Below are 13,424 nucleotides of genomic sequence, written 5' to 3' on the forward strand. Positions count from 1 at the left end.
TTGATTGGACTCTTGCAGTTATACAATGGAGTTAATGTCTGTAAATGCTTCCTCTCCTGCTGCCACTATTTACTTTGGCTCATGCATATCCTTTACAGTTTAATTTCCTGAAAATAAAAGGAAAAAAAATATAGGTTACATTAGCATGAAACCATTTTTTCTTGAGTGTATCCTTTAGTTGGAATAGCGATAACAATAAAGTGTGCTGGTTAAAGAAGACCAATCTGTACAACTCTAATTTATTACTAAAATAAACCATGGGTTTATTATTATTTTTTAAAAGTAGTCTTATTAAAACTCGGATTAAGCAATCACTTTTTCAAAATAAAAAATATGTATTAAAATGAGGAGAAAGTCCTGCATGTAGCTACAGATAGATTCAGGAAAAATTGGTAAGTGGGGATTTAAAGTGAAAGATTTAAACATTAAGTGTAAGCAGAAGTATCCAGCTGCATAGTGAAAAGACTTGAGCAGTGTTTCATTCAGGACTCATTTTCTGCTGTGTAATCCAGCTTTACATAGAGAGATAAGATAGAAATATTGACTCTAAACTGATATCTTTGCATGTCTCCAGGTACGTAATTTTCCACGGTAGTACCAGGAGATATAATGTAAAATAAGATGTTTCTGACTTTCAGGAGAACTGAACAGTCTCCTGGTAATGCTACTAATGTAATTACTGGAATGAGATGAGGCCAAGCTGCCTTTAAAAACCACTTTTACAAATAAGAAGGCGCAGTGGTGATACAGAGAAAGCAGTCAGCTGTGGCTTAGCAGTCTGAGCAGCAGGAGTGGTTTTCAGGTTTTGGGTCGTCCCCTCCCCCCTCCATGCCATCCACTCATTTTTATCATGCTCCATCCTATGAGAGGACATGACTATAGTGCCTCATAGCCCCTTGCCTGAGGCTTAGTTAAAGTCACAGTGTAAAGGATGTTTTTAATAAGATTTTGCAGTAAACATGATAATATGAATGCACTTTGTAAAATCTACTATGTAAATATATAAAGACTTTCATTTCACAGAGTTTTAGAAAACTTAATTTGTTTAGCTCCTCCTGTCACCGAAATTTGGAGCAAATCGCCTGCTGACTTCTGTGGTGTGGGAGCAGGACCCAAAACAGCCACACTGCAAATTGGAATGCACACAAATATCACTCTAGTCTCCGCAGCTCCCTTACGTGTGCTTGTATCACTCCACTGATTACATGCAAAAAGCATTTGGAGGTGCAGTCCATCGTGTTGCCTCAGAAAGCTCAGCAGCAGATCTGTGCCATATAGCAGTGTGAAGAAGAAAGAGCCTGACATACATAAAAGTGAAAAAGCATGAAAGGAAGGAGAGCCGTAATGAGCTAAATATGTTTCTTAACTTTGCTGTGGACATGCACTCATTTTCTCTCGGCTTCCCCTCCAGAATAACCCACCTGATTCAAGTAACTGGCACATGGAATGGTTTACAGATGGATCAGCATCAGTGACTCTCGTAGCTGTATGTGATTATCTGTCACACAGATGTTTCAGCTTGTATTTGCTTGCTAGCAGCCAGCCAAGCAGCCAGCCCTGCCTTTCTTTACTTGCTTGAGGAGCAGAGAGGGCTCACCCACAGATGTTCAACTAAGGAACAGAGAGGAGTGTACCCGAGCTGAGTACATGTAGTTAGCTTCAGTGCCTTCTTGGTCAGCGTCATCCCCTGAGAAACAACTGGAAAAGATTTATGGGTTTGATCTGAGAAATATTCCAGATGCTGCTTAATAAAAGGAAACACTCTGCATTAGTTGCAGTAGTAAGGATTCCCCAGCTTAGAGCATGCCACCTGCAGCACGCAGGATACACATGTTGTGATTTGCCAGTTACTACAGTAATGAAAAAGGATTTTTTTTGTTTGTTTGTTTCTTTTTAGTAAGCCATTAAACTCTCATTACACCCCAAAAAAATGAAGGTTTGCTGTGACCGAAGCCTTGTTTCCCCACTGATGTGAGGCATATGCATCAGAGCATCAAGTGGAACTGCACGAACAGATCTTTCAACTCTTCTTGTTGAAGTTGTGGGAGTTTCTGAACCCAGCTGTAGCTTCTTCATCATAGCTTACATGGCAACCCTGCCCTTCACTAGGGTGGCATTTCTCTATATGCATTAGGAAGCAGAATGAAATTAGGCAGTCCACGGTTTGTGACAAAAATAGCTGTACTGAAGCCATCCAGTAACTCAGCCTATGGCACTAGCTAAAACTTAGTTTAAAAGACTTGGTAGTTGAGGGGAGGGGCAGATGGGAACAGGAAAGTATGTAAGAGTAATGGTAAAAGGTGGGGGGGTTTCCCCCCCTCAGTATATTTGACTTTGGTGATACAAATGAGTATTTGCTTGAAATCAACTGGGCCAGTTGAATAAATGGTAATTACTCACTTGACCCTGCAGATGCTTACACACATGTCTTGTTTTGTGCCTCTTTCAACAAAGCAGGGATTTTTTTCAGTTTTGGCTTTTTGGATTACATTTGGACTATTTTGGAATACATTTTCTGCATCTTAAATAGTAAAATATAAACTGTACTTGATTGCAACACCCAGGCATCTGGCATGTCAGCAGAGCTTTACAATAGCAGTTAATGGTGTAAAATGAGTATTGTCCAGATAGCTGTGTTATATCATCACTGCTGAAACAGGGATACCTGTACTGTGCACAACAAAAGCTGTAGTCTTTCCAGTCACGAACAGACACGCTTGTAGTATCTTTGTGCTACAGGAGTGTGACAGTCAGCAGCTCTTTGTGACCGCTCCTTTGTCAACTGTTAGTGCCTTCAGTACTTTAATTTGTAAAGAAGCTTGTGTGAATATTCCCTAATTTGCTTGTAGCAAAATATTAACTGGATTCATAATTTTCTTATTTTTTTCGAGCTCTTTTATTACTTTGTGTTGTGGAAAACGAACTGTAATACAGTTGAATAGATTTCTGCATTTATGTTTGAAGAGAGACTAATTTCTCTTAATTACCAGCTGTAACAGTGTAACAGATGTGTAGTGCTTTCATTATTCTGCCTTATTTTTAGTTTAGTATTACCGTGTAGCACTCTCTAGGTACATGGTATTTTCTACTGCAGAATAACAAGTGACGTTTTTCTTAGGACCTTTGGTTCTTTTTTCCCTGTACGTTAATATTTTAGCGATGCCGAGCTACATGGTTTTGCCGCGGAAGCTTGAATTTTGTCGGTGCAAATCTAGTACTTCTCGGTGTTTGGCATCAGTGAAAGGAATCAACAGCTGTTGCCCCTTCTCTTTCCAGATGCTCTCTAAGTCCATTGAGCAGCTCAAGCAGCCTGGCAGTCACCTGGAGGAAGCTGAAGAAGAGCTTCACGGAGATCCCTCGATGCAGGAAGAGCAAGCTCCTGCCAGCGGTGCCAGCGTTAGGGCTGAGAGCAGCAGTGCTGATGTGGATGACAGAATAGGACAGCAGGTGGGGGCTGTGAAAGTCAAAGAGGAGCCACTGGACAGTGACGAGGATGTTCAAACCCAGCAAATGGAATCTGGGGAGCAAGCTGCTTTTATGCAACAGGTAATAGGCAAAGATTTAGCTCCAGGATTTGTAATCAAGGTTATTATCTGACCGTCACGTACGTTTTCTAGGCTTTGGTAAGCATTTGTGTTTTGATTCACTGATCTAGCAAATCCTGATTTACTGATCAAAGAATCTAACAAAGGCAGAAGTGTTGTATGCACACTTGAAAACATAGTGAAGCTCATCCTTATGGCCACTAATTGAGAAAATACCTGTTGCAGTCAACTATTCTACATAAATCTTTGCGTAATAGCTGATAGACTTTGTATTAGCCCAGGATTACATTACATCGCTTAGTTCTAGTGAAAGAGAACTCGTATCACTTAGCTTGTTGAGATCAGCAATTGCTGGAATTAGTTTCCAGACCTGATTGATGAAACATTCTTCTTCTCTGATTTTGAATCCTCTGACTTTTGCTTTCAGCTATGTGTATATACTGTATCATACTGTAGTCTTGAACACTGTTAACATTAGGGTATTTTTTCCCCAGTAGGCAGGTACTGACTGCTATATCAGTGGTCCCAGGCTGGTGTATAGAGTATAATTTAGAGAAGAATACAAGGTGGATGTAAAGAGGCAAGGCAAGGCACTGTTTAAAAATGGCATTGTTTTCTTTTTTGCACTGCTTAGTTAATTTTTCATTCTGTCTTATTTGATGATACAGTCTGCAGAGACATCCTTAAATGCAGCAGATGCAAGTACTGGCGAGAAGCAAAATGCAGCATTAAGTTCCAATCAGTTATCAGGATATTGCAGGAAAAACACAGAACTGTTTTTATTATCATCCGATATCCAATCACTTTGGGGTTTTTTTGAATAAAGACTAATCGTACAATATTGCATAACCTTTACCGCTAGGTCTCACAGACGAGTACTAGAATAACGACTGTGCATAAAGTGCCAGCTGGGCAAAAGGAAACCTCAGATTGTCGGCGAGCATTTCGCCAAAGCTGAAAAGCGCAGTGCGTGCGTGCAGCCAGCGAGCGGGCGTCCCTCTCCGTTGCTGTAAGATCAGGCAGAGCAAGGCTGGATGCAGTGCAAGGCCCTGTTTATTTAAGTCGATACTTTGTCAGGTCCCTGCTGTTCTCCTGCAGAAAAGTGATTTTGGGAGGGGGGGCAGGAAATGCCTTATGGAAACAGGAAGCCCAAGTGATTCATGTGCTGAGGAATGCGGGGTGGGGGGAGGCGGACGGGGCAGCGCTCCCTCTGTTTTTAAAGGCACTCTATGAATTGATTTATTGTCAAAGAAAATAACAAAGCGAGTAGGGAAATTGTTAAGGAAGCTTTCCAGTGAAACATTTCCTTCATATTCCCTTTTGATATGTTTACCTTGTTTTATAGGTTTACTTTTGTTAAGCTAGTTAAAGATTCATTGTATTAAGATCCCCTTTAATATGGATAATCCCAAACTGACCTGGAATCCTTGTCAGGTTTTTTTTCTATTAAAAATATTTATATTTCTAAAGCTGAGGTATTTTAAGGTGCAGTATCCTGTTTCAAAAGAGATAGCTGTTTTGCCAAATGTAGAAATTGTTCTAAAATATGTTACTAGCATGTGTTGTTTACATTATGCTCTAATACTATTAAATCTCTTATAAAATGTTGCAACTTCTGAAGATACATTATCCTTTTTTCCTAGAAGGTCTCCAAACAAATGACTAAATAGTTGCTGTTAATATGAAAGGTCTCTTTAGGTAGGAAAGATTTATTGAGAAAAACACAGGTGATTTTTATGTGTGCTGTGTGGTTGAACAGAAATCTTTCTCCATCTTGGATGAAAAAAAATCACATTCACATTCAAAAAGTGAAGCATATAAAAATGAAATGATATGTTTTTCCCATTCTGTATAATTTTAATTTTCTTTGAAATCTAACTTCAGCCTCATAAAAAAGGGATAGTGCGTCTTTTAAAATACATTTTATTTGGGGAGAAACTTGCAAATGAGAACACTTTTGTACAATATCACTTCAAAGACATGTATTCACAAAAGACAAAAGATATTTTTATAATGTCATTCAGGTGAGAAACCCCAATATATTAGAGGACTTTAATTTCAGAATCTTTCAAATTTGGATAAAATTAAAATAGAGAAACTACCTGGAACCAGTGAAAAGGAAAACTGGGTTTAAACAACCACATTTCTAATTGATTATTGTCTCTTACATTTTAAATCTACTGTATTTATTATAATTTACACCCTTAGAGGTGGTCTCTTGTTTTGTGTTGTAAATATATTCTGTTTGTATGTTCCCTTTTTTTGCCTTCTGATATAAGTCTCTTCCTTTCTCAAATAAAGTTTTTTTTTAAAAGATCCCCTTTCAGATATCTGACTTTGTGTAAATTTGATAACTTAGTTGTGCTTTTGCTTTGTATAACCAAATATGTTTGCTACACATCGTTGAAACAATTCAAGCTTTCAGGAGCAAGGTTTTTATGAGACTGTTCTTACAATAATTACACAAAGTCTTTTTTTGGTCTCTTGTTTTATCCTACATCAGCCATTATAAGTTTTAGTGAATGTGGAATAGTATTGATGCATGCTCATTTTCCCATCACAGCATCTGTCTTGAACATGTGATCATATGTTGTACCATATAGGAAAGGTAAAGGTGAATCCCAGTTTCTTTACTCCTAACTGCCCAAAATTCAGGTGAACTGAAATAATTTCCATGGCATTTCTAAAACCTGCCTAGAACCCAAAAGATGCTGATCTGAAACTGAGCTTATACTGACCTCTTTGATATTTCTCAAGATCTTTGCAAAACTAGAGTCCACCTATAAATATGTTAGTGAGGAGGGAATCCACAAACTTTGCAGACATTAAAGCAACTGCATGAGACAGTGAAGTCCTACTTTAGGGAAACACCTAAACACTTCTATGAAGATGTTAAATGCTTTGTGACATTTCCTGAGCTTGGCTTCAGATCTACAGAGAGAAATAGTTTGTACTGCTTAATGATCCCCGTTGTACAGTACATGGATTACTACTACCAAAAGAGTTCAGAAAATCGTTGCATTCTAGCTCTTCTAACTGTTCATTTAAATCGCAAAGGCTCTTAACAGCTTTGATTCTGGTATAATTTTAACTAAAATAAAATGCTTTTAACAACATAAGTATGTAAGAATAAATATTTCCATAAATCAAATTTAATTATTTTCACTGATATAACAGCAAAGAAATGTTTAATCTGTAATAAACCCCCAAAAATTAGATACAAAGTGAAGTTTTAGCTTAGAAAAGCTTAAAACTAGCATTAACAGTATAACATTATACTGCTTGCCCGATTGTTTATTATGCATTTAGAATCTTGTGTCTATAAGTAAATCATGCTTTTAACAGGGATTTGATTGAGATGCCTTTTGTTTAAATACTCATGTCAGAATTAGAAGAGCAGCCATAAATGTTTTCAATTTACAACATTCCTATTTTGGAGGCTGCACCTAGATTTTATTTTCTCAATTATTTGTTTACCATTCATCAAAGCACCCATAATGAAAAAAAAATAGTCACAATTTAATACAATTCACAAGCCTTTATCTTTTTCCAGGAATGATGTGCATCTCTTTTTTTTTTTTTTTTTTTTGAACAATAGATGTTTATTCTGTCTTGTTGCCCAAAAAATAAAGCCAATATAGCTGTCAATTTAGAAGTAATTACTACTAAATGAGGGAAAATGCTTCATAATATTTACATACTCAAGACAGACACACATTACTGGAATGTAGACATTGTAACTTTAGCCTTTTTTTTTCATCTTCTGGCATTAACGAAATAGGATTAAAAGCTGAATGCCTCAGCAAAGCAAGAGCACTCCAGACACTACCACCACTCATCGTTTCTATTCAGCAATTCATTCGTGCACTATCTTCATTCCATCTTCATTATCATCAGGATCACTAAGACTTACTCCATATTACTTAAGCCAACTCTACCCTGTTTTTATCTTCACTGGCATTCTGAGGTAAAAAATCTATAAACATTACTCCCAAGCACCAACGTAAAAATGTTTACTTATTTCTCCCCCTTATGAACACTTCACAATTTGCAGCTAAAATTAGCTAAGCCAAGTTAATTTCCTTATTGTATTCTGTCCCACTAGCAGCATGTCCTACTTATCCACTTAAGAAATGTTTGTTTGCTTTTCATTTATTTATTTAGTTTCTGATTTCCTTATGCAGTTCCCATCATCTGGGTGGTAGCGGGGCTTCTGTACCTCATTTCTCAGTGGAGGAATATAGCTTCAAACATGACATGCTGAATTGCTGTTCAGGCAAACAGAAGAAGAGCATCCTGGATAAAATTATCTTCTCTGTGCTAGAGCAATAATCCCAGTGATTTTTGTGGAATTTTACCACTCTGTTTGGTAGACACTGTACTTTGCATTTGGTAGACTTTGTGCTTTGCATTTGTTTTTTTCTCTTCTAATTCAGCCTAATTCAGAATTAGATTTAAAGGCAAAAAAAAAAAACCAAAAACAAAACCCAAAACAGTTACCTCAAACTGCATAGCCAGCTGAAAAGCTGGGTTTTTTGGCCATGCTCAGTCACTCACATACCCAAACAGGACTGGGAAGGGGCATCCTTTAGGCATGTCCTGGTTTCTGGTCCCCATTTACTGAGCTCAAGCGTCACAGTCCTTTTGCTTATTTTGATTCTGGCCCCAAAACTCATCTAGCTCATACAGGATAACTTCCCAGCTACCTGGGGGCACACACAGCTATTGGAGACCCCCAAGGGTTATTTCATGAGCAGCTGAGAGTTAAAAGGGTACTAGCTTAGTAACTTGAAATCATTCAGCAATGTCTGATTCTCTGTGATGGCTACATGGGGGCTTTAGTCACTAGAGTTGTTTTGACAGACTAGATACTTACTTGTAAGTAATTCAGCCTCTTAATTAGCTGATTAAGTGAAATGTTTTGAATCTGGCTCTGCAGCCTTTGTTGCTTTCCATAGTTGCCTTGAAGTAGCTGTATTGACTCTTAACAGTACATAGCCCTGAAAATATAAGGGAGCTTGGTTGGAGGATACACTGCTAGAAGTACCCCTCTGCACACTTCGTCCTTCCAAGGTGGTAGCATGTCACAACATTTTTGACCTTGAGAAGTGCTGTGAAGGGCAGGATAAATGGAAATGTAAGTTTTGAACAATGTCATACTTCCAAATAAACCTTCCACTGCCTCTCCTCCCTCCTAAATGAGATTGCAGCTGCAGTCTTATATATACTAGCTCAAGTCACCTTTTTTTTTTTTTTTTTTCCTAGGCTACCTTAGTTGTTTCCCTTAACTGTGCAGCCAGTAAGAGAGACACTGACCTTTTACCTTTCTGCCCTTCCTCAGGTCTGTGAGTGCACAGTCCTGGTACAATGCCTACATAACACATGCTGTCATTACGATTTCTGGGACCAAGCTTGAGCCATAGGCTGGATGGATGGGGCGAGGAGGTGGAAGAGGGTGTAGCTGGATTTGTTCTGTGAAAATTTTTTGTTCATCTATATGAGGGTAAGCCCCATCTGAATAGTTAGTCAGCTTTCTGTCATCTTTACTCTTAAGGGCCTGTCCATCTCTATCAAGTTTCTAACTATGGTCTTTGAAAATTATGCTACAGGAAGAATAATTCTTCTTTTTTTAAATGCCAATTCTATGTGAAAGTGCATAATAATGAGAATAATTACAAGTAATTATTCTTTCCCAGTAGGATTTAAAAATGATCAATTTTTTTCAAAGTATCAAATCTACTTTCTTAATGATTGCCAAGATTATTATTTTTGTTTGTCTCCTATTGTAAACTTTCAGTTACAGAAGGCAATAAGACTTACTTTATCACATAATTAAATCAAGACCTGAATTGTCCGACCAAGCATATGGCATTACAACATAACAAAATGATTTCATTTCACTGATACCTGCGCAGAATAATGTTGATATTGCTTTTATTTTTTGATCCAAGATTTTTTGTGCTTCTTTTCCCCCTTCAGCACCTCAATACTTTTCTTACTGCTCCCTTTTGTCAGAGAAAGCAGCTCATAAGGAGATTGCTGGGGCAACACTAGGCAGAGTTACTTAATCAGGGGTACAACAGCTAGCGTGAATCGAAAGTCTGTAAGTCCAGATCCCAGTAATTATCACTTCACATTTTGACAGTCAGATGATACTACTTTCATACCATTGGGCAATTTATCATTTCCTGTATCAGACAGCACGGGGTTTTATTATTATTATCATTGAAGAGGATTATGTGTTCTTGGAAAGCTGCTTCTTTAGACGCTTCATTTTTGGAAGAATTCTGTCATGACCTCTGAATGTCTCTCTGTCAGCCACACGTACGCACGCACACACAAGTTTTCATTTTCTTCCTTTCCTTAAAATATGAGAGTGAATAGATGCATGCCTCAGTATACTGCTGGCTAAATCTTCATAAAGCTCCGTTGTTCAATGTCCTGGAAGAGCAGCTCAGCCCGAATGCCTTTGAGACATAGGTGCTCTAATGCAGAAAGCAGTGCATAATCTGTCTCCTCTCATGTTCTGGCCTGTGACCTTTGGATCCCCAGGAGACCAAGGAGGTCTTTCTGTTCATATTGCCTGTATTTCCTCAGCAGAGTCTCGTGAAAACTACAGCTATGAGATTGCAGCAACGCAGCAATGGCAAGGGCTTAAGAAGGCTTTGCTCAGGTTCTCCGCAAAGCAGCTAGTGAAGCATGGAGGATTCAGTCTGCAAACCTTCCCTTAGTCTTTTACTTTTGCTCCCATCAAGAAGGCCACTGTGATAGCTTTTAGGTGGCAGCTTGCAGATTTTTAAAGCAGATCTCTATTATTGAACAGAACCAGAAGGAGGACAAGGCAGAAGTGCTGTTGGGAGGTGCTCATCCCCTGTGCACAGAGGGATAGCTACCTAGACCAGTTGCTTCTAAGGCTTGCTCTCCTAGATCTTCCTTTACTGAAAATAGAAGTTGAAGAGTTACTACACATCAGAGAGCACAGCTCCATCACTCAGCTATCTGACTGCACACAGGCACAGGTGGTGATCAGGTTTCCCTGATTTCTCACCCATTTTGAACCATTTTGACACCTTGCCTTAGGGCATCAAAAGCTCCCAAGCCCAACAGCACATCCCTTGACATCTTCCTTTCTTTCTGGAACTTTTTGGTTCTCAACATTTACATAAATTTGTACAGGTCTTTTGTCATAGTTTCCCATTAGTTTCGGCACAGATTTCAGTTTTCTGAAGCTACTGACTTTATACGGAGAGCTTCAAAACTTCTCTGTTAGTGTTTCTGACAGAAAAATAAGAATGGCAGTGCTGAATACGGGTGCAATCACCACAGGCTCAGCCCAGGGACATCTGACTTCAATAGCTCTGATTTGGTCATTTCTGCAGGTAATTAGGCCTCACTAAGGGTGCTAATGTTTTCAGTTAAAATACATGCAGCATTACCCTTTGTGCTGTGTGAGCAAGTTTTTTCATGAGAATCTCCATCCCTTCTCAGGCAGGCTCTGAGAACACAAACACAGGCAGTGCTGGACCAGCAAGAAAAAAGGAACAGGAGCAAGATTCATTCCCGCAGCAACAGACTGAGAATAAGCATGGGGACTGTTACTTTTCTGTGTTGACAGATAACGCACTAACTGAGCAGGCTGCTCATTTTCCCAAGTTGATCAACTACTTTCAAATTAGGTACTATTATATGTCACTATGATAGTAGCTTGGACCCACCTGTAAAAGAAGTAATCCTTTCTTTCACCTCTGGCTCTTTCCCTCCAGCTTTCAATGAAAGAAAAGGACTGAAAGCACATTAACTCAGTTTCAGTTTCAAGTTCTGCTTTGGCACAGAAGTCTGTAATTTGGTGAGAAGCTAGGTTAGGGATGAGCTGGCCGGGCCGAGTTTTGCAGTCAGCATGCTGAAGCCGGTGCTCATTCCCAGCTCCATCTGGGCCCAGCTCTCTGAGCGATCTAGTAGCTGCACTCTCGAGCCTTGCCCCGTTTCATTGGCAAGCGGTTCCCACAGCCATTAACCACCGAGAAGCTTTCAGGCTGTGAAATCGGTTGGCATAAAGGACATTCGGTCAGAGAAGAGGCAGCGGGTTCAGTCTGGTGGGATGTCGTACCCGCAGGAGCACAATGTTTGTGAAGCTGCTGTCGTAAAGGTGAGCTGCAGGTGGTCACCACAGAGAGACAGCTTCATAACACAGCTTCCTTCGTAGATCTGGGTTTCAGTCGTGGCCCCTAGGATTCGATACTAAGTGGATCGTTTAAGCCTGAAAGGATACTGTGAACTTAGCTGGTCAATGATAGAAAGAAGTCACTGTTTGATTCTCTTTCTTCCTGTCATGGCCACCTGCACATTTAGTGTCATTGCAAAAGGCTGAATATTAACTTATAGACAGGTACTCAACATGGGTTAGGTACATTAGAGAAGAAACATTTTTGGAAGCTCTTTACATCTTCTTACCAGGATCAGCTCTACTGTGTCTACCTGCTCTTCTGCATGATTACTTCAGCTAGTAATTAAGGAAATCACAAGACAGGGCACTTAATGCTTGATGCATAACAAGTTATTACCCATGTAGTGCTGATATTTCCTATTTTTTCTTTCTTCTGCTTTAATATGGATGCTAAGTATTGAAAAGGAAAATAAAAGACTTCTCAGGTGAAGAGTTTAGAAGTGGAGGAGTATTTGCCAAGTCATAAAGGAGGGACACAATCCCACTGACGTTAGTTGCATTCAACCTGCAGAATCCTGTAAATGTAACTTACGTCAAGAAGGACCAATATATACATATTTTGCTCTCTGTTACAAAGTTCATCCATTGAACTAAGAGTTTGGGCCTCAGAAAACAAGGAGATTCAAGCCGTGCAGCTGACTACACAGCTGAGATACTCTATGCAAAATGAGAAGCTGGAAAATACTGTCTCACAACTTGACCTCTACCAAAACCCAGACCCAGTCCTCAGCTATCGCCTTCTCCACAGATCACTGTTACAGTGCTGTCGCATCAGAAATGAACAACTACTGGTCACTACTGCTGCTGTGCTCAATCCCTGTGTTGCATAACTTCTGAGAAGTGCTGTGCTGGAGGAGGTACTCAGGGCTTATAGCAGGTCTTTGGAACAAGGAATAGGACAGGAACCGGGACAGGTAAAACAAAACTGTCCAAGTCCTTTAGTCAGAGTAATTCACCAAGGGCATCACTGAGAGCAAAACTGAATTTCTTCCTTTAACTTTGTTAGAAGCCACTGGACTGAATTTCACATGTTTTCGTAGGTCTAGGTACACGACTGTGTTATAAGAGCAAAGAAATACTACCAAGTTCTTTCTATAGGCTACATCTCCTCTGTGCCTCTGAAGCAGCCGTGGTGGTTCACAGGGATGAAGGCTTCTCACAGCTTATAGCTTGTGTCCCTAAAATGGGTAATGCTGGAGAAGCACCAAAAGGTGAAAGTCAGAGCTGCTTTCCACGAACATATTTTGCAAAAACAGGGGAACAATTACACCCAAAGCTACCACAGTGTTTCTCCCCTTCAGTGAATAACTCCTCACCAGAAACTTCTCCAGCCCCTTCTCCCTCCTGCAGTTGTCCCCTGCTGTACCATCCCCTCTGCAAAGCTCTCCAGATTTACCCCATTTCTGACGATCAGAAAGCATAAGAGATCCTCTTGGGAAAGGCCACGAGCCTTTAGTTACTGCTGCTTCACACACGCACTTGGCCACCCCATGGCAGGGGTGGCTCCTGGCACGGAAGGGACAGGGGCTGGAGGCCAAGGCCAGCCAGGGAGCAGGGGCAGAGGATGGAGAGGCATCCTCCTCGCACCGGCACTGCTCTGGGACATAACGGGGAGGGGAGGCAGAAGAGGTGAAGCAACAGCTGTAAAACATCTT

At 40.0% G+C, this 13,424-nt stretch overlaps 1 protein-coding gene across 5 annotated transcripts in view; it reads left to right on the forward strand.

Annotated features, from left to right (window-relative positions):
- Positions 1–13,424, forward strand: part of HDAC9 (histone deacetylase 9) — a 491,076-nt gene that overhangs the window by 301,200 nt on the left and 176,452 nt on the right. For 4 of the 5 annotated variants that reach the window (XM_075050424.1, XM_075050431.1, XM_075050409.1 and 1 more), the window contains exon 13: positions 3,277–5,861. In XM_075050424.1, the coding sequence (XP_074906525.1) occupies positions 3,277–3,597 (321 nt within the window). In that variant the 3' untranslated portion in view covers positions 3,598–5,861. Of the gene's footprint in view, positions 1–3,276; positions 5,862–13,424 lie in introns of those variants that run through there. The other variant, XM_075050402.1, reaches the window with a different exon arrangement.

This window comes from Buteo buteo, chromosome 2, assembly GCF_964188355.1.
Source record: "Buteo buteo chromosome 2, bButBut1.hap1.1, whole genome shotgun sequence".
Taxonomy (NCBI): Eukaryota; Metazoa; Chordata; class Aves; order Accipitriformes; family Accipitridae; genus Buteo; species Buteo buteo.